Source organism: Gobio gobio (assembly GCF_949357685.1).
Source record: "Gobio gobio genome assembly, chromosome: 16".
NCBI classification, from domain to species: domain Eukaryota; kingdom Metazoa; phylum Chordata; class Actinopteri; order Cypriniformes; family Gobionidae; genus Gobio; species Gobio gobio.
In genome coordinates, this window is record NC_137109.1 from 24,581,922 (window position 1) to 24,609,583 (window position 27,662).

The 27,662-nt window shown below is 37.1% G+C and overlaps 1 protein-coding gene across 1 annotated transcript in view; it reads left to right on the forward strand.

Annotated features, from left to right (window-relative positions):
• glra1 (glycine receptor, alpha 1) overlaps nucleotides 1-27,662 on the forward strand; it is a 61,824-nt gene that overhangs the window by 16,997 nt on the left and 17,165 nt on the right. Inside the window, exons 3-8 of the mRNA XM_079838241.1 lie at nucleotides 394-432; nucleotides 12,975-13,042; nucleotides 16,441-16,664; nucleotides 19,439-19,521; nucleotides 20,878-21,015; nucleotides 26,621-26,835. Coding sequence (XP_079694367.1) covers nucleotides 394-432; nucleotides 12,975-13,042; nucleotides 16,441-16,664; nucleotides 19,439-19,521; nucleotides 20,878-21,015; nucleotides 26,621-26,835 — 767 coding nt within the window. The remainder of the gene's footprint in view (nucleotides 1-393; nucleotides 433-12,974; nucleotides 13,043-16,440; nucleotides 16,665-19,438; nucleotides 19,522-20,877; nucleotides 21,016-26,620; nucleotides 26,836-27,662) is intronic.

Here is a 27,662-nt window from a genome sequence, read left to right on the forward strand (position 1 = left end):
CCAGTTTGACATGTAGTCTTTGCATTTTCCCTCCTAGTGTATTGCATCTATTAGTGCATTTTGCTAACCTCTGCCTCCCGTGACCAGATATGCATTGCAACCCCCATCCTTTCTTTCATTTCAGTGCTTTGCCTCTTGTCCTGCCCGCTCTGAAGTTTTGGACGAATAAGTGCATCCCTCCTTACCTGCTCTTACCCTTAGTATGCCCTTAGCACCCAATATTCCCTGCCACACACTTCAACGCATAAAGTGTTGGCGAGTGTAAAGTAGAATAAGTGAGCCATGCTGCTTATGTTTTTTTTTTTCTGTTGTTGGTTCCGCAAAGAAAAGAAAAAATCTAAAACTCTTGCTGTTAGAATATCATGTTATTAATCCTGATCTTTTTTTCATTAGACCCACAAGGCTCCAAATCGGATGGTACTCACAAGAAAGGTACTTCCTCTTTATTTATCCAGGATTTACAAGCTTATTGATTCATGCTACCCGGGCGATATCTCATCTGAGAATCAGCTAAATGATATAATGAGTTAAAGATATCTGTGTGTTATGTTAATGGTTGAGAGAGTAACATAACTAAAGCGTTTGCCCGCAGTGTAACTGACATCAGACGTGCGTCTGATCTTTTTTTATAAATGGCATGCTAACTGATAACACCAAATTACACATTCATAGAGATATTAGTTTATTTTTTCTGATATAATTGGATATCATTTCTTGACCTTTCTTTACCGGTGGGAGGATCAGAGTAATTGGGCTTCAGGCAGGGCATTTGAAAATAGCATACGTTTATTTATTAATTAGCTTCCTTTTGCTCTTGCTGTGGAAATGACTATTTATTTAATTCTGTGTGTAGCCTGCAGTTGTTGGTTTAGCATTGGAGCTTTGTAACTGCCACTATTTAGCTCCAGTTTTTATCTGTGCACCACTGATTTTTCCTCTGAATTAGAATTAAATTGGGAGAACAACTGAATTTCTACACCTGACTGAACACAATTTTTTTTTACACTTTACACTGTTATTCGTTTAATCAAATGTTGTTGCTTTAGATAAACAAGCCATGGTTTCAGATATTGCATTCAAATAATATATTTGATTCTGATGTACAGTTGTCCCCGTGGTGCATGTAATATTGAGGCTGCAGAGATGCAGCTCTACTCCTTGTGGGCCAAACGCTGCCGGTAGATTCTTATTAGAGCCCTGTTATTTAGCTTTATTAAGGGGCATTATATACACAGCTCACTCCCTTCATGTAGACTAATGTAAAACCTTCTGGATATTTGTCACGGCTCCAGTGTTCTCAAACGAATGAGCATAGAAGGAGTATCCACAAATCACATTAGAGTATTATTCTGCATTTGTCACACAACGTTTAATCATCATTTATCCTAGATGAGATTACTGGTGTGCTCTAAAATATGTCTGCGGTATGTTTAATGTGTATCGTGTGCATATATTAGCAGTGTGTTAAGAACCATAATGTTCGTTATGAGTTATTTACAGTTATATTTAGGTATTAGTCATTTTTGAGTTTTTCAAACCTTGGTAACTTAGCAGGTTGTAGATGTGTATATTTGAATGTGATTTTTAATTTGTCAGTGATGCAGTTTCTGATTAGATGATGAACATTCAGTGTGTTTGTTTTTATTGCACACATTTTATTTCTAAGAGTCATTTGCGCATCCAATATACAGCTCAATGTAGTGAAGAACAAGTCCACTATGAAGTCAAAAGGAAACATAAATTTACATTTATCCAAAGCGTCTTACAATTGAGGAATGCAGCAAGATTTACGACTTTCCGACATTTAGTTTCCTCACAATATTTCCATTACTTGTTTTTATTTTTAAATAATAACCACAGTATGTAGGACTTTGTGTTGGAGAAGATATTTTAAACTTAAGTTTTCCTACAAGCGAATTAAAATAAAGTAATAGTTAAAAAGTGCTTGGCTACACCACAAGCTACTAACAAAAAATCTTTATATAATAATCCTTATATATATACGATGACAATTTCAGACCCCTCCATGATTTCTAAGTGGGAGAACTTGCAAAATAGCAAATATATACAGTACAGTATATACATTAATCAGGCATAACATTATGACCTAATATTGAATTGGTCCCCCTTTTACTGCCAAAACAGCCCTGACCTGTCAAGGACTCCACTAGACCCCTGAAGGTGTGCTGTGGCACCCAGATGTTAGCAGCAGATCCTTTAAGTCTTGTAAATTGCGAGGTGGGGCCTCCATGGATCGGATTTGTTTGTTCAGCACATCCCACAGATGCTCGATTGGATTGAGATCTGGGGAATTTGGAGGCCAAGTCAACCTGCTCTGTGGTCCAGTTCTGATGCTCACGTGCCCATTGTTGGCACTTTCGCTGGTTGAGAGGGGTCAGCATGGGCACCCTGACTGGTCTGCGGCTATGCAGCCCCATACGCAACAAACTGCGATGCACTGTGTATTCTGACACCTTTCTATCAGAAACAGCATTAACTTCTTGAGCAATTTGAGCTACAGTAGCTCATCTGTTTGATCGGACCACACGGACCAGCCTTCGCTCTCCACGTACATCAATGAGCCTGTCGCCGTTTGACCACTATTCCTTCCTTGGAGCATTTTTGATAGATACTGACCACTGCAGACTGGGAACACCCCACAAGAGCTGCAGTTTTGGAGATGCTCTGACTCACAATTTGGCCCTTGTCATACTAGCTCAAATCCTTGTGCTTGCCCATTTTCCTGCTTCTAACACATCAACTTTGAGGACAAAATGTTCACTTGCTTCCTAATATATCCCACTCACTAACAGGTGCCGTGATGAAGAGATAATCAGTGTTATTCACTTTACCTGTCATAATGTTATGCCTGATTAGTGTATGTTTGTGTGATTAAGTTAAAAGGAGCAACATTAGCAAAGGATCTGACATCTTCAAACTTATTGCATATAATTATATAAACAACATATAACTGAACCGAAAACAGTTAAATATGTATTCAGTATTTAAACCAGATAATATTTATTTTGCTACAGAGGAGAGGACATAAAATACCTGAGAACCTGTATACATTTGTGAATTGTGTTTATCAGGTTCATTAAAATAAATCGTCTAAACCAGACAGATTTGCTAAAATGTTTGAACTCTATTTGAAAGCAAAATACATTCTTGTAGAATAGGTTTGATTATTACTTTTGTTTTGCTCAACAGAGATATGTAGCATTTTGTCAACTACACAGTTTAAAAAGGTGCTTGTTAATGAAAAAGAAACTGAATTACTTTCACACTATTAAAAAAAAGTGCTTTAGTTAGTTGCGTTAATACTTTTACCTGGTTACTCCCCAACACTGGTAGGACTATATATGTTACTGAAATATGTAAATGACTCCATTCGAATTTCAATATAATGGCCAGTGAAATCTGGATTGGACAGTAAAGAAGTGCCAGCTGAGATGTCGGTCAGTTTATTAGAGATTCATCATATTAATCTAATTTTCTTCTTATCTCTAATCTTATTATTTCATACGCATAGCCACAGAGTATAAGGAAACAATTGACACGGTCTCTCATATCATTAAAACCATCAGTTAACCTCAGTGTGAATCAATTTCGCTGTAATATTGACCGCTTTATCTCATGCCTTCTGCAGCTGAAGCTACCCAGGTAATCCAGTGTAATCAAACTGTAGTCGACTCATTCCCCATTCCGGACTCGGTGCCACAGCCCTCCTATTGATTTATGTCTCTCTCTCCAGCCTCCCTCCTCCAAGGCTGTCATGTTTCCCCTATCAGTGATGCTAGCCTCAGGGGCAGGAAGAGATCCTGGTAATTTAGCAGTGTGTCATTACTTATAGGCATGTGACAATGCTAACTCAGACACTCTCTCTGAAACTAGCTGTCACTGCACGGCCATCTCTCCCTGTCTGAGCCGCTGCTGTCCGACTCTTATGAATTTTAATACAATCCCCTTAATGGTTAGGGTCGCCTCTAGCTGAACCGAACCTGGAGTGATGGATGGCTGTGACTTCTGCTCAATCTGGATTTGGTTTTGTTGGAGCGGGTTGTTTCAAGTAGAAAACACACAGAATGTAAAATGATGTTTCAGTCAGGGATCCATATATCTGCTTTTTATGTCCATTGACCAGGTTGTTAATTGTCGAACATTTTGTCGTAGTCATTTGCCAACACATTTCAGGGCCTTTTGTGCTATATTGCATTTTTTTATGCTTCGAATGATTTGTTTGTTTTTGTAGTAGTCCCAGAGAAAAAAAAGTGTTTTGAATGTAGTATTTTTTTTTATGTCATTACATTGTTTAGAGCATAAGAAACAAACTTTGTTTAAAGATGATTCTCAACTATGTTATTAAAAACAAAATGGAATGAATTGATATAGCATTTCACTTAATGCAATGTGTGGGTAAAATGGCCATACATGGGTTTTCCCATTCAATGCAATGTATCTATAAACCATCTCTAATTTGCATACTTATGAGTTATTGGAGCAACATGTAATATGAAAGTGTAATATGGGAGTAATAGTTGGCAACATTTTAATAATAATATCTAATATTTTATAGGAATATTGATATGTAATTTCTTTCCTAAAAATGCCTGATAAACATGCTTTAAGTCTGGGTGTCCTCTATTGAGGACATGTATGAAATCTATGCCCTGTTTTATAACAGAAAGTCATATTTTGATTAGAAACCTAATAACATTTTCCTGATATGTTGATTTATAACAAACTATTTGAAAATTTGTCAGATTTAAAAGGTAATAACAAAATATTACAAAATGTGATCATTTTCCATAAGAGTGCTAAGTTTGACCATTCAGTCATTTTGAAAGACCAAGGAGTTGTTGTTGTCCTGGTGAAACTGAATGTGCTCTTTACAGGACATCCAGACTGAACATAAAACTGTAATATTTATTGTGTCAGAGATATTCACTAAAATATAATGTCCTGTACGTGGACAGTGGCACCCAGGAGGGTATAGTGTTCTCTCGAATTTAGAACTCTAAAAAGTATTTTTGTACTGTTTTTAAGAGTATTCTAGTATAGTACTTTGTTTTTTTGTGCACTATTCTATACTATATTCTTTACTATTATACTATATTCTGTTCATGTATTATTCTTTTTTTATTCTATATTATGCTTTGTTTTTGTAGAATTCTAAAATAGTATTTAGTTTTTTGTAATATTCTATATCATATGTAAGGGATAATCCATGGCTAGCAGTGCATTAAACGACACGTTGCACTACGTGGAGGCAAAGAATCACCCGACTCGAAGCGGAGGTGCATTCAAATGGTTTAATGCACAGCTAGCTGTGGATTTTTGCGCTTATACCATGGTCATTTGCCAACATTGACAACTTCAAGCTGTTATTGACGTTTGCAGCGCAATTGACCGGAAGGATAAAAATGACTGTTATTTTCGTCAGATACAGCTTGTTAGATCTAGCATTCTGCCTGCTTTGAATCAGACACAGAGATAAAGTAGTGCATAAGATTACATTTATTAGAATTAATGAATTATAGCATTTATTTGAATTCATTATCGAGAGAGGGGGGGTGAAACGTGTGTTTATTCTCGCGTAGCCAGAACTTCAGACTGACGACAGAAGGTCTCAGCTTTCATTGGTCGAGGACCGCCCAAGAGGACGTTTGACTGATATGTAACACAACCAATCACAGTTCGTTTTGTTCCGCGTCATTTTTAGGGGCGTGAAAATTGTCCCTGTAATAATAGGCCGGCAAGCATATACAAATTAAGTTTACTGCAACAATGGAGCCGCGAACTTTACATACTCTTGAAAATCCAGTATTTAGTTGATCCTGGTAAGCGCTCATTGCAAGCCTGTAGTGCTCCTCTCAGAAACTGAAGCCTCCGCGCCTCGATCGCCCCCCCGGTGACTGGTCCCAGTATAGCTCCTAAACCCCACCTCTCCATGTATTAGAATGGACGCGAGACACACTAAACTATTAAATTACACTTCAAATAATTGTTTCCTAAAGATGGTTTCTGTCATTTTAGGCAGTTTTTATCACGATTTCATTTCAAGTGTTCGTTTTTTAAATAAGTTTAGTTTTAGTTAGTTATTTGATACTAAAAAACGGGGGGTGTGACATCATGATTGACAGCTGAGATTGACGGCTTCTCTGAGTGAAGTTGTCACTGAGGCACTAACGGACAATTTTTCTGTATTTTTGGGAGGAGATTGGAGCTTTAGCTTTAATTTCTACATTTCTATAACTGTTTATTTCACACCAGCATAATGAATTGTTCTGCATCTGTGAGAGTGTGGGTGGGCTTTTGATAATCGCGCCTCTACTTCCTGCTCTCTACTCGCTACTGCGCAGACTCGGTCCCAAGATGTCAGCGCCGTGTGCGGGCCTACGAAAGCTTCAACTCGGGTCAGCGGAAGTCAATGAAGTCGCGTCGTCCATATTTTTTTACGGTCTATGGCTCATTGTCACAGTTGTAAACACGACGGCGTTCTTCTTCCACAAGGGAGTTTGGCGTCACAGCATTTATTTCCAGGCGAACCGTTAAAGAACGCAACACGCACGTCTCGCAGACATCCTGTAGATTTCAACCGATCAGGTGACAACTTCAAAACTCCTGAAGTGTTTCCAGAAATGTGTGTCATATGCATCAGACGTTCAGCCAACCGTCCCTGTGGCGTGGCTGGTTTATATATACATATATATATATATATATATATATATATATATATATATATATATATATATATATATATATATATATATATGTATATATAAACCAGCCACGCCACAGGGACGGTTGGCTGCCAACTTCCAGCCAATCAGATTTGAGTATTCAGTAGGGATGCAACAATACAGTTAGTCCACGGTTCAATACATACCTCGGTTTTTAACCACGGTTTTCGGTTCGGTTCTGATTGCTTGTCACGTCAGTTTTTTGTTATTCTATTCTTAGGCGACAGGAACAGCAAGGTTAAGGAGAAAAAATACTATTTTTTATTGCAATACTCTTTATTCTTTGTATTAGTTTTTCAGTCAAGAGCAGTGAGTGATTTTCTCTTTGTCTTTTGTTGTTGTATTAACATTAAAGGGATAGTTCGTTCAAAAATGAAAATTCTGTCATGGAGAAATGAATACAGGTTTGGAACAATATTAGAGTGTGTTAATAATGACATTATCTGAGATGTGAACTGTCCCTTTAAAGACAGCGTGTTCATTATGGCACTGCTGTCAATTTAATACCTCTGTGCATCTAATATACAGACACATGCGATTTTACTTAATAACCGACTGTGTTTATGTTAACCTTGTGTGTATTTGACAGTATTAGCGCAGTAAGACGACTACTTAGTTCAGTAATCACGTGTTTGACAGGTGTTTAGTGCGCGCGCTCAGAAAAGCGCATGTTAAAACCGTGCACGCTAATGAGCCGGCAAGGCTTTAAAACGCAGGCCAATAATGAACTTTCTTGTTTGTGAATATGATATCTATAGTGTTCCGTGAGTATAACTCTACCACTAACGTGTGATGTGATTGTATGTCGCGTTGTTCAGTATTGGGATGGAGGCAAATGTTAGAATTTGTAGAAAAATAATTAATTAAATGCAAAACCGAAAAAAACGCAATTCACAAGTGCGTATTGAACCGTGAATGCCGTACCGAACGGTTCAATATTATATTGAGAATTGTGGCATCCCTAGTATTCAGACAGACCATGGTATAATGTTTTTTTTAAGAAGTAGTCTAGTATAGTTTTCTGTTTGTGTACTATTCTGTACCATACTCTTATTCTGTGCTATTCTGTACTGCATTGTGTTTTTGTTATATTCTAGTGTAGTATTCTGTTTTTTGTACTATTCTATACCATGTTCTTTTTGTTGTATTATATTAGTAGTGGTCTATTGCAGTATTGTCTCTGTAGTATTGTAATACGGTATTCAAAAACTATTCTATTTGAAGCTATTCTGTCTTTTTTGTTGTTATATTTTCTATATTATTTTTTTAATAGTATTATATACTTTCTTCTATACTATATATATTTTTTTGTATTATTTTGATGTTGTTGTTGTACTCCCCTGATACTTTCACCGTCATCACATCAAACAAACAAAAAATCTGAATAGAAATGGACTTTGGATTATGTAGCTACATGATTTATTTGTTTTTTCCCGTTTTACTCTTTATAAAGAAGCTCATCTCCTTCACTGGAGCTTAACACCTCTTTTTTTTTTACCCTGTCACTGTAACTAGAGCAGCGCAAATTGAAAATTGCCCCATGCCAATAGATTTACTCAGCATCAGCCCGTGTGTCATTGCACGAGGAGTAAGAGGAAGCCCTTGACATTTGCCCCGGTGTTGATTCAGTGAGGTGTGCTAACATGGAAAAGCTGGTAGGGCACTTTGCTGTCCCTTTGTTACCAGTGGATCTCACTCCAATTGAAAACTGCCTTGCCAAGACCTTATAGGCACAGCCGAAGCCATATAAATATTTAATGCCTCTGTGCCATTGTATTTCTGCTGAGAGCAGCTCAATTTTTAACATGTGCAATATCATTAAGCTTTCTTTATTTATATCAGACACTTTCATTTGTGGTGGTCCACTTACCTGGGAGGCATCTTAAGTGCCCGTTGTTTGTAATAAATCTGTTTTGCTCCCGCATTGAGAGTGTCCTCTGGGTAAAACATCTCGTGCACCATTTTCTCACCAGCTGACCGGCGTAAAACAGACTAATGGCTTTTGAGGCGGTATCATTCTCCAGTTGCTGCTAGGTAAAGAGATAGACTCTGGTATTGATCAGTTTAGACATGGACCTTGTTAATGAATGACCATAAACTGGTAACTGTAAAGATGAGTTGTGGTTGTTGGTTTATGAAGAAGTAATTGGTCTCCGCTCCCTTCTTTCTTTTTTTTTCTTCTGTTCTGTGGCAAGTACGTAATTTATGGGCTTTCTAAGGAGGTTATACTTACCCAAGGGACATTTTGATTAATGATTGTTCTGTTTATGCATGAAATTAATCACAATAATGACTCTCAGAATGTCTTGATTTTTCTTTGTAAATACCGAAGTGTGCAATAACGTCAATACAGTACGGAAAAGCACTCTTCCCTCATTTTCTCCTTCTCTGTCTCTGATGAGCTCTAGGAAAGACGAGGCTGATCTTTGCGACTCGCGTGTCCTGTTTGTCTGTGTAATAAAGAGAAGCGCAGTGAAACGTGTGAGGCTTCTAAACTACCGTCACCTCTACGAGATGAGAGTGGAGGCATGGCTCAGAAATTAAGGTCTGATTTGCTGGGAAAGACGGCTGAGTGAAAAATGTATAAATAACCTGAACGTCCCTTCGCCGGTGTTTGCTTCCCTCTGCAGTGAGCTACTCTTAGGAGAGCAGGGTGCAGATTGTTTGGCAAAAACATGGCAAAGCAAATCATTCTTGGCGATGACTCACCCTTTCCTGACAGTTAATGAGCTCTGTCTTTCTCTCTCTCTCTCCTCTCCTTATTGGAGGCTGGGCTCACAAATGAACTGCAGTGGGGGTGAGGACATTAGATTTCCTCTGCGCTGCGTCACATACGGCAGGGAAAGCCAAGAACAGACAAATGATTACAGCCAGTATAATACCCAGTGGAAAGAATAAGCCAAGAGCAACTATGGGTCTTGACGCTGTATAGAGGCTCAAACAGGAACTGCCTGACAATGATACAATTTGAGCCGGTTCCAAAACTAGTGAGCCGCCTATGAAGGCAAAGTCTGGTTCAAAAGCTAGGAAACTGAATTATGCTAAGAAACCTTGTTTAAGCCAAATTGTGAGGCAACATCGCACGTGGCCTTGACAGAGAACGAAAATGTACTATGAGTGAAATCAAAGATGGCGGACAAAGCAATGTTGGTTTGTACATAATTAGGGGTGGGCGATATACTGGTAGAAATTTGTCACCCAGTAGAGATTTTGGACTATCGTTGCATGCATTTTTAAGCACTGCGGTTGAAAATCAGGTTATTTTAAACAGTTAGAGAAGCAATTTAATTCAAACATTTCAGTATATGCGCGTGCTCTGTGCTGTCTGAGAGAAGCTCAACATGAAGCTGCTGCTCTGTCTGAGTGTGTGGAAACTGAACTGAAGGCTTTTTGCCACATAACTGGGCTTGAGCGGTTAAAGACGCATACCTATGTGTCAAAGTGACATGCATTTGCAAGTAAACAGAGTAAACAACGCACGAGTATAGTGGATCGTGCAGCCAGTCTTAAAGTGACAGCATCCAAATTTACCGTCATTATTAATGCTAATCAAACAACAAAAAGAGAGAAAATCTCTCACTGCTCTTGATGCTTTTGTAACTTTAATAACAATAAATGTATATGCGATTTACACAGTAAAGCTTTTTTATACATTTTGATAACTTTATATATTTTATGTAGTATTTCTAGTGCTTGAAGTTTTCAGGTAGGTCTAAGATTGTTTTTTTTTTTTAGCTAGTATTAGTTTTTTTTATTATTTTGAAAATAATAAGAATTATGAAAATTTTATTGGTTTTTAAAAAAAATTTAACATAACCTTATTCAAAGCAAAAATAACTACATCGTTAATATCGGTATCATGAAATAAAATTACTCGCATCATGTTATAAGATTTTGGTCATATCGCCCACGCCTTAACATAATGCTATATTTCGATTAAAAGGAAATATTACATTGCACACAATCATTAATTCTGCTGAACTACTTATTTTTATGCTTGTTAGATAATTGTGGTGTTAGCTTAACAACATGCTAACGTCAAAATCTATTGAAATCAATTACGAGTTGAGTCTTTCATGCAGAATGCTAATTATATGGCTTATGATTATGGTTAGGATGCTCCCTTAGAAGGGAACTGCCTTTGTAAGATATAGACTAGCGCTGGAACAACGTAATCAATTACGTCAATTATTATGAACTGTTTATGTACATCGCTAATCCCCTGTCATGCTTCACACAAAACAAAACTCTAGAGCAGATGCTAATGGCTATACAGTTTACAGTGGCTCTCACATTATATGACGTGACAGACAACTAGTTGCCCATTGGGATCCGTTCATTCAGCACAGGTTTGTTGAGAATACAGTTGAGTCCTGAAGATGTACAGGTGTCAGTTGGGTTATAGAATGGGGTTGTCACGCTGGTAAAAAAAAAAAACGCTGTATGAATGCAAATGTATTAAGTGGCGCTGCCATACTAGCCATTAGCATCTGCTCTAGAGTTTTGTTTTGTGAAGCGTGACTGGATTAGGGATGAACATAAACAGTACATAATTGATGTAATTGATTACTTTGACGTGTTGTTTCTGCCCTAATATAGACCTTAGTCAGGTTTTTGACTTTTGCCTATTGAATTCAACACAGATGAAAATGAGGCTGCTTTTCTTTACAATGGCACGTATTGTATAAAAGTACTAGATCACGTGATTTTCAAAACTCCAGACATTCAAATTTATTTTATGGAGTTTCTGTCTACAGACAGTTTTTTTTTTTTTTCTCATAAAGACATTCTGTCACTGGAACAATCAGTATTGTTATTAAAGGGTTAGTTCACCCAAAAATGTAAATTCTGTCATTAATTACTCGCCCTCATGTCGTTCCAAACTCGCAAGGATTTCTGAACAGATATTAAGATATTTTTGATGAATTCAGAGAGTTTTCTGAATCACACATAGACAGCAACATCAAGAAGCATCATTGCAACTTTCAAGAATACTAAAAGTATTCTCGTTGCTTCGGAACATTAAGGTTGAACCACTGGAGTCTCATGGACTATTTTAACGATGTCTTTACTACCTTTCTGGGCCTCGAAAGTTGCAATGACGTTGCTGCCTGTGGAGGGGTCAGAAAACTCTCGGATTTCATAGTTTAGTTTGTGTTTTGAGGAAAAACAAAGGTCTTACGGGTTTGGGCTGACATGTCATTAATGACAGAATTTTCATTTTTGGGTGAACTAACCGTTTAAACAATGAACAAACTGCATTTTTATCCCTCACAGCTTAATTTTAATTCCTGTCTAAAATTAAATATGGAACTGCCCCGACTATCTATGATCTTCTTTTATGAAAATTCTGATGGCTCAACACTATCAATTGTGTGTAAAAAATTTTGTCAAATCATTACATATGAGGTAAATTTATTTCCAGGTAATAGTTTTCTCGGGGATTACACTTCAGTCTTATAGAAGGCCTAATAAATTGTGCAGGACTTTGCAGATTGCAATGTTTCTTTCCAGTAATCTACTCATTCAGCACCTTATGCTGTGTGTGGCTCGTCAGCAGGCAGAGAAATGGGGTTCAGGGTTTCTCCATTCTGTTCAGCAGCTCTGTATCTAACCGAATCAGAAGTCTGGAGCCGCCTGACAGGGTCTTTACGAGGCCATGAGCGCCGTGTCACTCCAAATATCCCCCTCGCTGTGTTTACAGAGCCATATGTGATGGATCGCTTGTTTTTTTTTTTTACAGCAGAAGTATGGTTTCAGTCATACACATGTCTCTTTGACTGCAGGTTTTCATTAATGCACCAGCATAAGAGATTTCCTTTCAATATTTCTAAAACAGAAATGGGAGAAACAATGGCTTTCCTTTTGAGGGTTTGTTTTGTCCTAATAATAATACTGTTGGCCTTTGTCTTCACAGAAGACTCACCTCAACATCCTTTCTCTTTGAGATGATTACTCTAATAAACCATTTTACTCCATATTTTAATAGCATCTTAGTTTAAGGCTTCTTTGTAAGCTAAGAATGTATCTTAAAAAAATAAGATTTCAAGATGGCAATTATAATGTGCTTATTTAGCAGTTAGCAGGTAAGTTTTAGTTAGTATTTGTAGTTGATTCTTAATAAAGAATAGGTTTAAATTTTGGTAAGATTAAAATTTGGAGGATAATCTGTTTTCTTATCAGTATCATTTAACTTATTTGTTGTTGTTTTTCTCTTTTCTTTTCCTACAGGTCCACCTGTGAACGTAACATGCAACATTTTTATTAACAGTTTTGGATCTATTGCTGAAACAACAATGGTGAGTATATTGATAAACGTGATGCACATATGTAACCCTATAATGTTTTGGTGAAGAAAATCTGAGAAATATTCTTTTATATAGCATTTTTCTCATTTAAAACTAAAGCATCAAATCAGCGTATTAGAAAGATTTCTGAAGGCTCACTGAAGACTGGAGACTGGAGTATTGATGCTGAAGTACATTCAAATATTATAATAGTTTGAATTGTAATAATGTTTTACAATATTTATTATTTTGTAAATATATTTAGACACAATCTTCTCATCAAACACACTTCACTGCCAGAAATGTCTCCTGTACAGTGGAGATGTAGAGGGCAGAATCATTTTGGCAGGTCCATTTTTTTTTTAAATACTGATGAAATAATACTGGACCAATGGAAACCTCTTGCCTTTGTGACTACAGTCACAGTCTTCTCTGCGAAGACACTCCATAGCAGAAATCACCAGCATGAATGTGATGCTTGTGAACCTGCATAGTGGTGCTGGGTATGGCAGCATAATTGCGGCAGGTGTACTGTTGTAAAATTGATATTATATTTTATATGCTATGGCAGGGGGTAATAGGCAGCAGAAATGAGCATAATTTTTGCACATGGGATTATATTGCACCAATAGAAATCGAAAAGCTTTTGAAAATGTTTAATATAAAATATGTACTATAAAACATGTAGAACTCAAAAACTACTAGAAAATCTAAGCCATAAATCTAAACAAATTGTGTTCTACATTAGAGGTTGATATCTTAAAAAGTGAGCTTTCAATAAGATTTTATTTGGTCAAAGTACCAAACCTTTTCCATTAGATGCCAGCTCCACCGGTACACATGTGAGATTAGTTATTTGCAGTACAGATCATTTGATTGATCATTTATTAAATTACTTATTTATTAATAAAATATAACGACTAATTGGACGTGTCACCAACGCCTCAGATGCGTGCTGGTCAGAACACGCAACCAAACCCAAATAATTCACGATTTCAGAGAGCTCTCAGATTTCATCAAAAATATCTTAATTTGTGTTCAGAAGATTGGGACCGACATGAGGGCGAGTAATTAATGACAGAATTTTCATTTTTGGGTGAATTGATTGATTGATTGATTGATTGATTGATTGATTGATTGGTTAACCTAAACGTCGACTGATCGTGGGAATTTGTGTAAATTGTCATCCCTAGTAAACACTGTTTTGTGATTTATCAATAAAATAGCTTAGAAACTGAAAAGTTCTAGCATGTATTTCTTAGTAAAACCTCACAGCTTTACTATTATTAGAGAGACGCTGCCAGGCTGTCAGGCTCTCTCGCTAATGCATTCATATAAATGTAATCTTTATTGTGCTACTTTATCTGTATCTGATTTAGAACGAGCATAAATTTGTGAGAAATATAATGACCCAAAGACGAAAGAACTGATAAAAATGATCTGTTATGTAAGAGCAATAGCCTTGTGGGCAGCACTGTGTCATATTTGTTCATCAATGACGTCATCAGCGACTAGTCGACGTCGACTTGACTTTCATCACTTAATTGTTCAACCCCTAGTGTGACCGCTAAAATAGTTGTCATAGTTATCATTCCTGGTCAATGGTCCTTAAGTGGTAACTCTTTTTATGGTAATGGTAAGAGGGTGAATTGAATATGCACACCCAGAGCTGGACTTCCACAATTACAATTAGTACCTCTAGGGCAATATAGTTTTTTTTAATGTGTTTTCAATGTATTGATAGATGGATGCAAATGCAATTGCAAGACGTTTCAACGGTTGACCAGGTTAAGGTCATACTTTTTCGATCCTCTATGAGCACAAAAATAAATATCTTTTAATGCCAAGATTTCCTGTTTGGCACGAGCTGAGCAGGTCCAAAACTTCAGAAGCTTGCAGAACCCCCTCAAGCAGAACAAATGCAGTGCTTTCCACTCTTTCTTTCTTCCATAACCAGCGGAATTGATCCGAGTTGCTCATGCTCGTGTTCACACTGAGCAAGCGGCGGCGAGGTGGAGGGGCAGGAGCAGGTAACGCGAGCAATATCGATAAATCTTTAGTGCTTATAGGGCAGCCGAGAACAATGTTTCATCCAGTAATGATCTGACCGACTCCGGCCACTACTGAGACCGTCGTTCCCCCCCGGCCTTTCACTGTCCTAATTGTTTACCCTTTTTGTAAGGCAAGGGGCCCATGGGAGAGGCGAGTGGCTATTTAATTAGCTCGGCGGCTCTTTCATTTTCTTGAGGAAGCAAGAGAGCAAACGTGTACATTTCAACGTCCGTCATTTGTTAGCAGAGTTGGGCACGTGAGAGTCGTGCAAACTTTTTCTAATATGTCACCGTCAGGATAGGATCTGGCCTTGGGCTTGAATCGCATTATGAGTGGGCTGTTGCCATAAATCACTCTCCTTTGCCTAGAGAAATCAAATCAGGAGAAAAAAGTTGTGTGTGCGCTGATGAATGTGCGCCCACTCCTCGCTTGTTTGCAAAATCATTCTGTCGGAAACTAGCTGTACGTTTGAAGGGGAGCGTTTGACTTCAGGCGTCCTGTTTGGTTGTAGTAATGGATGTCGGAAAATCACAGTAGACAAGAGCAAAAGGTCTTACTAATTTTGCCGTATATATGCGTGTGATGTTCAATGCGTGTAATGGCCGTTTGCCGAAGAGAACAGATGTGTTTACATAACACCTGAGTAATTGGGAGATAATGCTACTGGTAATGAAGCCGCTATGTATCGCTCTGTTGTTTTTGCAGGGTTCATTTTGCATCTACAGTGACCGTGGGCTGTTTATCATAAAGGAGAAATATTGACAAAGTAAAATCGATGGGACTTGTTCTTTTGCCGTGCTCTCCGAGAGGCAAATCTAATAACCTGAGACAGATGATTCTCCTCCATCAAAATATTTCGAAATCCTTGGGATGAACCGGTCACCTTACATTAGGATAATTGGCCTGAAATGTCCTTGCATGTTGTAGCTGATTGCCATTGCAAAGGTCATCCACTATATTTTGTGCCGTGCGGATCATCCCAAGTCATCCCAAGGTACATTACTGGCCAGACAGTTTAATGGTCTCCCTGAAATGATATAACTGCATGCCTGTTTTGGAGAAGAATTGACAATTATGGCAGTGTGTTGGGGCGAAATGCCACTGCTTTACGGTGTCTGCTTTTACGCACCGGCCATCTCACCGGTCTGCCTGCACAAATAACAATTGTCTCAAGCGAAATATATAGTCAGATGATGCCAAATTTACCTGGACTAAGTTTAGAACGCCCCAAAAAGAAAAGTGCTAGCATGTCCTCATGAAACTTCACAGGTTCCTGAACCTGATGTTAGCTTATAAAATGTGCTGGTGTCTCTTCCTCACCTCTGATCGGTTGACGTGTCTGTCTTTGTGCACCACAGGATTACAGAGTGAACATTTTCCTGAGACAGCAGTGGAATGACCCTCGGCTGGCCTACAGCGAATATCCCGATGACTCCCTCGACCTTGATCCCTCCATGTTGGACTCCATTTGGAAACCTGATCTGTTCTTTGCCAATGAAAAGGGAGCTAATTTCCACGAGGTTACCACTGACAACAAGCTTTTGAGGATCTCCAAAAATGGGAATGTTTTGTACAGTATAAGGTGAGGGTGCAATATATAATCTTCTGCTGTCAATAATACATTATATGGTGTGTTCGTACACTTGAGACCGGGGCTAGTTGTCACTCCAGAGTTTATTGCAGTCTGTGTTTCTCAGGGTAGATTGATCTCTGTGTGCCCTTTAAAAAAGGCATAGTTCATTAAACACGCGTTGACCTTTTGTGATAACATGGCTTAGTAGTGGTCCATGTTCTCACACTATATGGGGTAAGTTGTCGCAATGGAACCTGCCATTAAACAGCCATTTATAGAATTTTCAGCAAAATGTAAAACAATTAAATAAATCATTATTATTCAGAAAAAAAAATGTAAAAGGCAATAAAAAAAATTATATTTTTCAAATATATTTTGGCCAACAAATATTGTAGTTAATAAATTATATACAATGTTATTTACAACATAAGAATGTATTACATTTTGTAACGTTTATATTTATATGTATGTTACAAAAGATTTATATTCGAAATAATATTCATCAAACTTTCTATTCATCAAATCATCCTAAAAAAATCATCAGTATCAAGGTTTCCACAAAAATATTAACTGCACAACTGTTTTCAACATTGATAATAATAAGAAATGTTTCTTGAGCAGCAAATCATCATATTAAAATGATTTCTGAAGGATCATGTGACACTGAAGACTGGAGTAATGATGCTGAAAATTCAGCTTTGCCATCACAGAAATAAATTATATTATTATAAAATATATTCAAATAGAAAATGGTTGATTTAAATTATAATATTTCACAATATTACTGTTTTTACTGTATTTTTGATCAAATAAGCTTTGGTGAGCATAAGAGACTTCTTTTAAAAACATTAAAAACAATTACAGACCCCAAACTTTTGAACGTTAGTGTATCATGATGAAATTATACACTGTTTAGAGTGTGCACAGCATGTTTGCTTAATCATATGTGGCATTTTTTAAAATTACTTTGTTATTAAAAAAACGATATGGCTTAAAGCAAAAAGAAATATGAGTATCCTTCTTGGCACTTTTTCAATTTCAAAATTCTCTTTATGTCTTATCGTAGCATTAAAGAGGACTGCGGTTGTGGTGAATAGCTGTGTGAATTGGGAAGCCTCGTCTCTTAACTTGACACTATCAAATGAACCTTTCAGATCAGTTTGGTCTTAGCTGTGAACTCCCTGTAAATTGCACCAGCCACAGCACACAGTTAAATTGAACATTTCAGGTAAATAACCACTATCCTGTGATAGTGATGTAATTCCAGCCTTGAATCAGAGCTCTGCACTGGGCTGCTTCTTTATCTAGCTTCAGGATCGTATGAGGCAGAGTTAATAATCATAGATTTAAAAGAGTTTGGTTGAATTTCTTAAAGCGATAGCCACCTCAAATTGTCTTTTTTTACTCATTCAATTGTTTCAATTCTGTATGCTGTTATTTCCATACAATAACAATTCATAGTGACCACAAGCTTAAACAAAAGGCACTATAGAAGTGGTTTGTATAACTTCTGAGTGAGGAACAGAATGACATTTAAGTTATTCACTGAAAATCTTCACCTCTGCTGCAGCTCTCAAATCAAATTAAATTTGGCACCTGGGCTTCAGGTTGGACATCAATAACATCAAACATTATTGGTTCTCTTGTGTCTCATAACCAGGTGTCTCGTAAAACCAAAACGACCTGCGACATTTTTGATTTGAGAGCTGCAGTGGCGGTTGAAATTATTAGTGAAAAACCACTGATGACAGTGAGCAAATGATGCAGAATTGTAATTATTGGGTGCTGTGTTATTGTTAACTAAAAAGCAACCATAGTAATTTAAAATAAAGCTGAAATCTAATAAAATATAAATGTTAGATGAAAAAACAAAAACTTTAAGGGGTAGTGCTCCTCACAAAGTTGTTCCAAAACGGTATGAATTTCTTTCTTCTGCCGAACACAAAAGAAGATATTTTGAAGAATGTCGGTAAGCAAACAATTGGTGGACCCCATTGACTTCCATAATATGGGAAAAAAAATACTATGGAAGTCAATGGAGCCCATCAACAACTCGAGGGTGAGCAAATGATGACAGAATTTTAATTTGTGGGTGAACTCTCCTTTTAAATGAAAATTATAAATGCTGCCTTGACAACTAACTGAAATAAGTTTAATACTAATTTAATACTAAAACTGAAATAAATATAAATAAAAAAGCTAAATAAAAATATTTACAAAAAACTGAACAAAAATCAGCAGGCTAAAGAACACTTACACAAGGAAGTTTTGGCTATGGTTTAAAAATACCGTAGAAAAAACAACTAGCCTAACTAATATAAATTTCAAGCATTATTAAAGAAAAGTAAAAACTCACAATTAAAAAATGAACAATCGAACAAATACGAATCAATCAAATGTAAAATAACACTGCACTTTATGAATAAAATCTAGATTAAAAATATAGTTATGAAAGTTATTCAGTCAACAGCAAGTGAATTTGTTGTCATTATTATAGAAACGGCAGCAGGGATATTACGCTGCTGTCACTTTAAGAGCTACACGGATCCAAACATACTGCTTGCAGAACAGAAAACAGCTTGCGAGTTGACTTGCGCTTTAAAGTCATATTAAAATGCACACAAAGGAATCGATATGAGGAATCAATTGTATTTTATAACAATTATCTGATTCCGGACCTCAAGTATTCATTTGACCAGTGGAATAGGAAGAAAATAAGAGCTGTCTAATTTGATCTGTTGTGGAGTTTTTTTTCTGCTGATCGCGGGTGTTGTTGTTCTCAGAATAACACTGATTCTGGCCTGCCCCATGGACCTGAAGAATTTCCCTATGGATGTGCAGACCTGTATAATGCAGCTGGAGAGCTGTAAGTATGCCCTGATCCTTTCAGCCAGATGGAGAGGATTTATTCAGTGGTGCAGAGATGGATGTTGTACTGGCTGGCACCAGCAGATGAAGAGCGTAGTGATTTAAGGCCGCCTTCAAGTAGATTCAGCAGTCAGCAGAGAGACGCTTCGAACACAAGGCAACTCCGGCCCTTCATGCCATTACAGATTTCTGTTATTTACTATTGATTCTCGAATATGCCAAATTATAGCGCATTTCTGCCGGGGAAACTTTGTTTGACTGAAGCATTTTGAAAATGATGTGCAGATTATTTGGAGTGGGTGATGGACGGGGCAGGTTTGGTGGTTATGTAACATTTGAACAAATCTCTCCCATTAAAATCAATGCAGACAATTGCTTTAGCTTTGATTATGGTGGGTGCTTTTTGTTTCACATTTTGACGTTTTATATACTGTCAAACCAAAATGTATTCAGACACCTTCAACATTTTGTCACATTATCACAGTTTATTCGCTATAGTTTAGAAAATGGTAATAAAATATGACAAGAACTCAGAGTTAAACTGTCAAAATAAATTAATCTTGATAATGTCAGATAACTTTGATAGAAAGGGATGTAATGGATTACAATCAACCAATCAGCTGTCAGCTGTTAAATTTAAGTACACAATTAGATAAAACTATTTTAGGTCAACCTATGACCAAGCAATGCTTCATTGTGTTCAGTCTGTGGTGTAAAAGGTCGCATTAGCAATTAAAGAAAAAACACTTACGTTAAACTTGGTCGGGTCAAAGTGTCTGAATAATAATTTTTATAAAAAAATTATATCTGGTGTCTGAATAATTGTATTAATAATTTTACTTGTAGTCCACTGTATGAAGAATTTTTGGGTATAATATGTCAGTTTACTTTTGTAACTGTGACATATTATACCCAAAATTCTTCATACAGTGGACTACCAGTAAAATTTATAAACCAAAATTATTCAGACACCAGATATAATTTTTTACTAGTGGGTGCAGGACACTATAGTTAATTTTTGTAAGTGAGGATAGCAAAATATAGTGTCCTGCACCCACTAGTAAAAAAATATATCTGGTGTCTGAATAATTTTGGTTTATAAATTTTACTGGTAGTCCACTGTATGAAGAATTTTGGGTATAATATGTCACAGTTACAAAAGTAAACTGATATCTGGTCTCTGACTAATTTTTAGTTTGACTGTATATATTATAGATTTTTCTATGCTTGTTTAGATAATTTCTTTGTAGTGTATGAGATAAAAAAAATAAGTGCTGAATCCAATTTCAGACCAAAGGAAGCTCTTGTTTTCACTTTCACGGACAACACTATTGTTTCATCTTTCCTCCACTAGTTGGCTACACAATGAATGATCTTATATTTGAGTGGGACGAGAAGGGAGCCGTGCAGGTAGCAGACGGACTGACGTTACCTCAGTTTATACTGAAGGAAGAGAAGGATCTGCGCTACTGCACCAAGCACTACAATACAGGTAAGTGTCAGTCATCGTGTGATATTCATCTACATATGAAGCTGTACTGTTTGTTCAGAGCTGACATTACATTAAATATGGCCGGACACAAACGCAAACTATTGTTGGATCCGTTGATATGAAGCACTTGGCACCAAAATGAGTTCAACGAAAGGTTGTGGACCACAGCTCTGCTTTGAATCTTCTACATGAACTTTCGATTGGGTTAAACACCATCTGTTCAGTCAGCTTTGACAGTCAGGATTTGTTACACTCCAGATAAACTGGAAAATTGCTGAAGGCCAGACTAGTTCAGATCGAAAATAGAAGCAAGCCAAAACAGCAGGGACAGTCAGAGCAGATTTTCTTTTTTTCTTGAGTTATTATCATTGAGCTAATGAGAGTTTGTGTTTTTGTTTTGTTCGAAACAGTCTTATTGGGTTTTTATTTAATTTTTTTTATCTTAAGCATTAGGTTTTTTTAAAGGTCACATTCATCTGATATCATAATAGGCTTGAGGAGTAAGGTAACTTTAAAAAGGTTAATATAATTGTTCGTTTAATTTTATAATGTTCTCTGCGGTCCACTTATAATGTTATAAAGATATTTTTAGATCAAAAACATCCTAATTTATAAGTAATGTTATTTTATATCCTGTAATTTAGAAGTAATGTTATTTTATATCCTGTTTTTGACCCTCTCTTTCAAACACTTTGATAGTCATGGGTAACCGTTTTGAATGTTAAAATAATTTTCACTGTCCCTGACATTACAAATGTGGAATTGTTTTGAAAAATTCCGATGTTGAACAATATCCTGTTACACATTTGCTAACATTGTGAAACATTTATGCACATTACGTGGCTTTATACATCTTGGTTGTGGCAAATAAAGTTTAAGTACTTGGGGTTACCAGTTATAGTTGACAAAGGATAACTTGTGGTGTTGTAAACCAATGTTTGTCACACTGTCTTATAGGCTAAATTTATCGTTCATTATATTCTATGAAGTGAAAAACATATAAATTGTCATTTGCAGTGTCGTGTTTTAAATAAAACGACGAGTTGTAATTACTGATGTCAAAACAGATGGCGCTCACTGAAGCTTTTATTCAGGATTACAGTGAATATCTTCGATCAAAACAATAACAAAAGCAGCGTTCTCTGCGTACTTTCTTCTGTATCCAATAATCCAATGCATTAACCCCAACAATACCAAAGCAAAGGAAAGAACAGCAAATTCACAACTATTCAGTTTGACTGCGGCACTACAGTATAAATACTCTGTAACGGACAAAGCAATAGTGACACATGGTAAAAACACTCTTACTCACACTTGTGTGTTGCGACATTACTGTCGGATACAATATAGTCGCCACTGCATCATCTTTTATTTTCAATCTCTCTGAAAAGCCTGCGCCGAATGGTGTCTTGATTAAAAACGAATCCCCAGTAAAACAAGCGTCTTACTGAAGTTAAGTTCATCCACGCTTTCTGTAACTTTTTTAGTTTGTTCTTAGCTAAAAACACTTAGTTCTTTCAAAAATATATGTGCTCATTAATGCATATTTACTTCTTTCTAGTAATAAAGTATTCTCGTAAGTTTATAATATGCCATTGAAAATACATACGATAATGGGTTCGAATGCAGGTCGCCATGTTGCCCCTCCATCTTGAAAGTACATCAGCCAAAGAGGGACATACCCGTGAATTCAAGCTTTGCCTTTCGCGTTTTAACACTCGATGGCACCGTGTCGAATGTGGACGAGGTTGAACTGGAAGCCATATTAATCTTGGACTAAATCGCCAACCGTAGGAGTTAAAACGAAATCGGAATTGAGAGGAAGAGAAACTAATATTCACTGGATGGTCATATACCTTTTAACCGCTAGATGGGGGAAAATATCACACAGTGTAGCTTTAATGTTAGGTTCACAAAGTTGGCAATGCAAAGACTTTGTTTTTACATAACTTGGCACTGCAAAACGTCTTGTAATGATCAGAGGCGTCTCTATGGTTTGGTTGTTGGAGTAATCCTGTTAGCTTCTCTCTCGTATCTCTGACGTGATGTGCGTGGATCGTTGGGTGGGGTTAAATAGTCAATGATGTAGATCTTCTTCTGCAGAGGTCTTTTGTCGCATGACATCATAACGTGACATAACGTGACAATCCGAAACGAGTCTTTTGGGAAGCTTAGTTTCAGTAAATTGGATTAATGAGGATTTTTTTGTTGGAGTTCTGAAATTTACAGGATATTTTTACACTGACTTGTACTGTTTGTCAAAAGATTTGATTTCTCAATGCATGACACCTTTAAAGGAACACGCTGACTTTTGAGGACTTTAGCTTATTCACCGTATCCCCAGAGTTGGATAAGTCCATACGCACCATTCTAGCCTAGCTTAGCACAAAGACTGGAGGTTTAACAGAGGTAAAACAAAGACATTGTGTACTAAGACAGATGGAAAATGAAAAGACCAATATGGTTAGGAACTATACTCTCATTCCTGGAATCCTAACAATCAAGGAACTCTGTGGCCGTACCATGGGTGCAGCAGGTGCAATGATATTACACAGCGCCTGAAAATAGGCTAACTTCCATCAACATAACCAACGTGACAACCTGCTTGCACAGAGAGCGTGCTGGGGACTATCTTCAGGCGCTGCGTAATATCATTTTGCCGCTGCACCCATGGTACGGCAGCAAAGTTCCATGATTATTACGCAGGGATGAGAGTATAGTTCCTAGCCATATCGGTCTATGAAAAACGTTACATTTTCTTAGTACACGATGTAACTATACACATCACAACATGTAAATAGAAAAATGTTGGTGTTATTTTGTCACTTATTGAGCAGTAGGCTAGCTTGAGCCGTTTACGTCCAGTCTTTGTGCTAAGCTAGGCTAGCGGTGGGTGCGTCAGACAGAGTTATGGCACGCACGGAGATGAGAATGATATGCATGAACTTATGAACGATGCATGAACGATCCCTCTGAGGGATACGGTGAATAAGCTAAAGTCCCAAAAAGTCGGCGTGTTCCTTTAAACATTATTAGATTAACATCACATTTCAGAATAACTGGTTTAACTTTTTTCCACACAGTTTTCCAAAGCTTCCAAACTCCTCATGCCGATCTCACCTAGAGCACATCCCCATTATTATCTCGTTCTTTTATAAAACATTGGCCAAATACTCAGAGCATTGAGACTCATTCATGAAGCGCAAGCTGAATGTGTAAAACGTTATAAAGCTACTCAAACACAATTGATTGCTTTAAATGTAATTTATTTAAGATCAAGACCATTTCTTTATTTGCATTGTGTATAACAAGCAATTATAGACACAGTTACAGCCTGAGATATCAATTCTACAAAAAATGTCATGTCATTAAATATATATATAGCTATATACAATATATATGTGCTTTTGTTTCTTCATTATTTTCTTTTTTTGGAAATAGGGTTTAAAGAAAATTAAAATATGCTTTTTTTTCCTTTTTTGTGTTTGTTTTGTATTTATATGAAAATATTCAAATGGGGTCTATAAAATTGAGTTTAAAAAACTTAACACAGAAATTTGTGCTCATATTGATTTTGTATTAAGTATAATTCTTCTAGATAATATCACTTTTCTCTTGTCTGTGTTTGCACATTTTACCATGAGGTAATCCAGAGCTAACCTAATATCAGTCAGATTTAAATACTTTAATAAGGTTCAATATTTGCTCATATCTCTCTCTCTCTCTCTCTCTCTCTCTCTCTCTCTCTCTCTCTCTCTCTCTCTCTCTCTCTCTCTCTCTCTCTCTCTCTCTCTCTCTCTCTCGCGCTCTCTCTCTCGCGCTCTCTCATTCCTGCCTGAGGTGCATTTCATATGCGCCACAGGTCATATTTCTTCGGTGTGCTTACTTTGCACTTCACCTATCACCTCTGTGTTTGTGCGCATCAAAGACCCTGAAAATGCCCTAACACTCTAATCATCAGTCACCGTCTCAGAGCTCTCTCTCTCTCTCTCTCTCTCTCTCTCTCTCTCTCTCTCTCTCTGCATAGTCGTGTTCCTCCAGCACGAGCACTGGAAAGTCAGTACATGCGCTCTGCTGCTCCCCAGTCAAGCATTAACCAGAAATTAAAGTGTCGTTTTTCTCAGATTTATTAGTGGCAATCTTTTTTGATTTGCAGAGCAGGCCTAAGCTCTGCAGTCCAGCCTCCTCTCACTATGTCTTCCTCATCCGAATGCGTCCTCCAAGTCCCTTGGGAAAAATAGGCTCTTGTGTAGTTTTAATTTTAGTGCTGGTCAGTTTAATCCCTACTGTTTTTCGCTTGGCTGTTTACGATCAACAAAGATTGGAGTTCAAAGAAAATGTTTGCTCTATCTGTTTGAGCTTCTGTTTGAGTCAATACCTCTGTTTGCTTTTAGTACTAGCACCTCCCTTTATGTCTTTATCTATATTCATAAATGCAACAATGTAGTCAATACATCCCCGGAGTAAGAGAATAATCTAGAGGTTTATGCTGCATCAACTCTGTAACAACTGCAAAAGCTTGACAATTCCAGTTTAGCTGAGTAAATGGTGGAAGTTAAATGAACCTTGACCCTGACATTTTCAGCTCAGCTGTCTAGTTATAGAGTGGGAGCACACATGGAAGTGTCATGGGGCTATAAACTAGGAATAGGATTTGACTATTCTGATTCCTTTTAGCAGCTGAGTATCCTCAATGATATTTGAAAAATAAAAATGCTATGCTATTGTTCAATGTTTAGATATATTAAAGTCCCAGTGAACCGGAAGTTGCAACCGACTTTATTTCAGTGATTTGACGTATTTCCGAGAGAAACGGAATACTAAATGAGCAGAACAGAGGGCGTGGTTTGTTTTTTCCTCCCTGTGAACTGATTGGATATAGAAACGTAGGCGTTTCATTCAGAAAACGCACCTCCTCGCCATCTCTGTTTATTAGCTCGCGGGCAGCAGACTGTCAGTTGGATGGGCGTGTTTAATGATGGCATGTCGGTGTCGAAGCCCAAGCCGTCAAACAGACGTCATCAAAAAAGGCCTACCAATGTAGAGGGGAGGAGCATTTTCAGATTTTGATTAAAGATTACGAAGCCAAATAATTTTTTTGATGCGGATTGACTTACACGGATGGATTGTTCACCACAAAACTAGCAATTTGCGCTAACAAAGTAAATATGATCAATTTTGATTTCACGAGGACTTTAACATTTGATGTAGATTTGTTAGGGCTTTAGGACTAAACAAACCAAAATGTTAAAACATATTTCATTGATTTATTTTTTAGAAGGTACTTCAGTATATAGCAGTCAGTATATACACTGACTGAAGTCCTAACCTGCCTATGTTTGACTCACTAAAAAGAACATTAATTCGTAATTGGACTCCACTGGTCATGCTCTCTGTTTTGCTCTGATTCATTATCTGTTTTTTAATTTGGTAAACTTAACTGAACTGGGTTGCAAAGCAATACCTGGTTATTATTTAGAAACGGTTCCATTTTTGAAAGAAAAAATTACTTTGCAACCCTGTTTAAAAGGCCCGTCTTAAACCTGCAATAACAAAGCACTAGAGAATCAAAGACAATGAAAGCCACGTACTATTTGTGTTTCAGGGAAGTTTACCTGCATAGAGGCTCGTTTCCACCTGGAGAGACAGATGGGCTATTATCTGATCCAGATGTACATTCCCAGTCTCCTGATTGTCATTTTGTCTTGGGTGTCTTTCTGGATCAACATGGACGCTGCTCCTGCCCGCGTAGGCTTGGGCATCACAACTGTGCTGACCATGACCACTCAGAGCTCAGGATCTAGAGCTTCTCTTCCCAAGGTCAGTTGGTTCTCCAGCATTATCATCTCCACAAAAAGCATATTTTAATGTTTTTGATGTATACCACTGCAGTATATCATGGGCTGTTGTGGGCTCAATCACAGTCCACTGCCTGTCTACATAAACATCATCCTGACCAAACTCAAACCTCATAAAAAAATCATTTTAAGACTTAAAGTCCTGGTTCCACAGACAGGGCTTAGATTAGATGGTAACACTTTACAATAAGGTTCATTAGTTAACTACATTAGTTAACTTGAACTAATAATGAACTGCCCTTATAAAGCATTTATTAATCTTTGTTAATGATAATTTCAACATTTACTACTACTTTATTATAATCTTGTTAACATTAGTTAATGCACTGTGAACTAACATGAACAAACCATGAACCGCTGGATTTTTATTAACTAACGTTAACAAAGATAAACAAATACAGCAACAAATGTATTGCTCATGGTTAGTTCATGTTAGTTAATACACTAACTAATGTTAACTAATGAAACCTTATTGTTACTGATTAGGGTAGGCATTAGTTCAATTAGGATAAGTAGCTTTTGTAAGCATGCCTTAGAAAAACATTTATGGTGTGCATCTTGAGAGAAAACAATGGCACTGATTTATTTTCATTATTATTGGAATTATTTATAATCATTTTTTTATTAGAAAAATTCCCAATTCGATTGTTCCCCAAATCGTGCTGCCCTATAAGAAAGTCTGAGACAATCTTGACATCAGGAGCATGTCTTTGACACCCAAATATGATATCTAGGTTGACTTGGTTTTGAGAGACCGCCATGATGTGTCTATGAAATAAATTGTAAAAA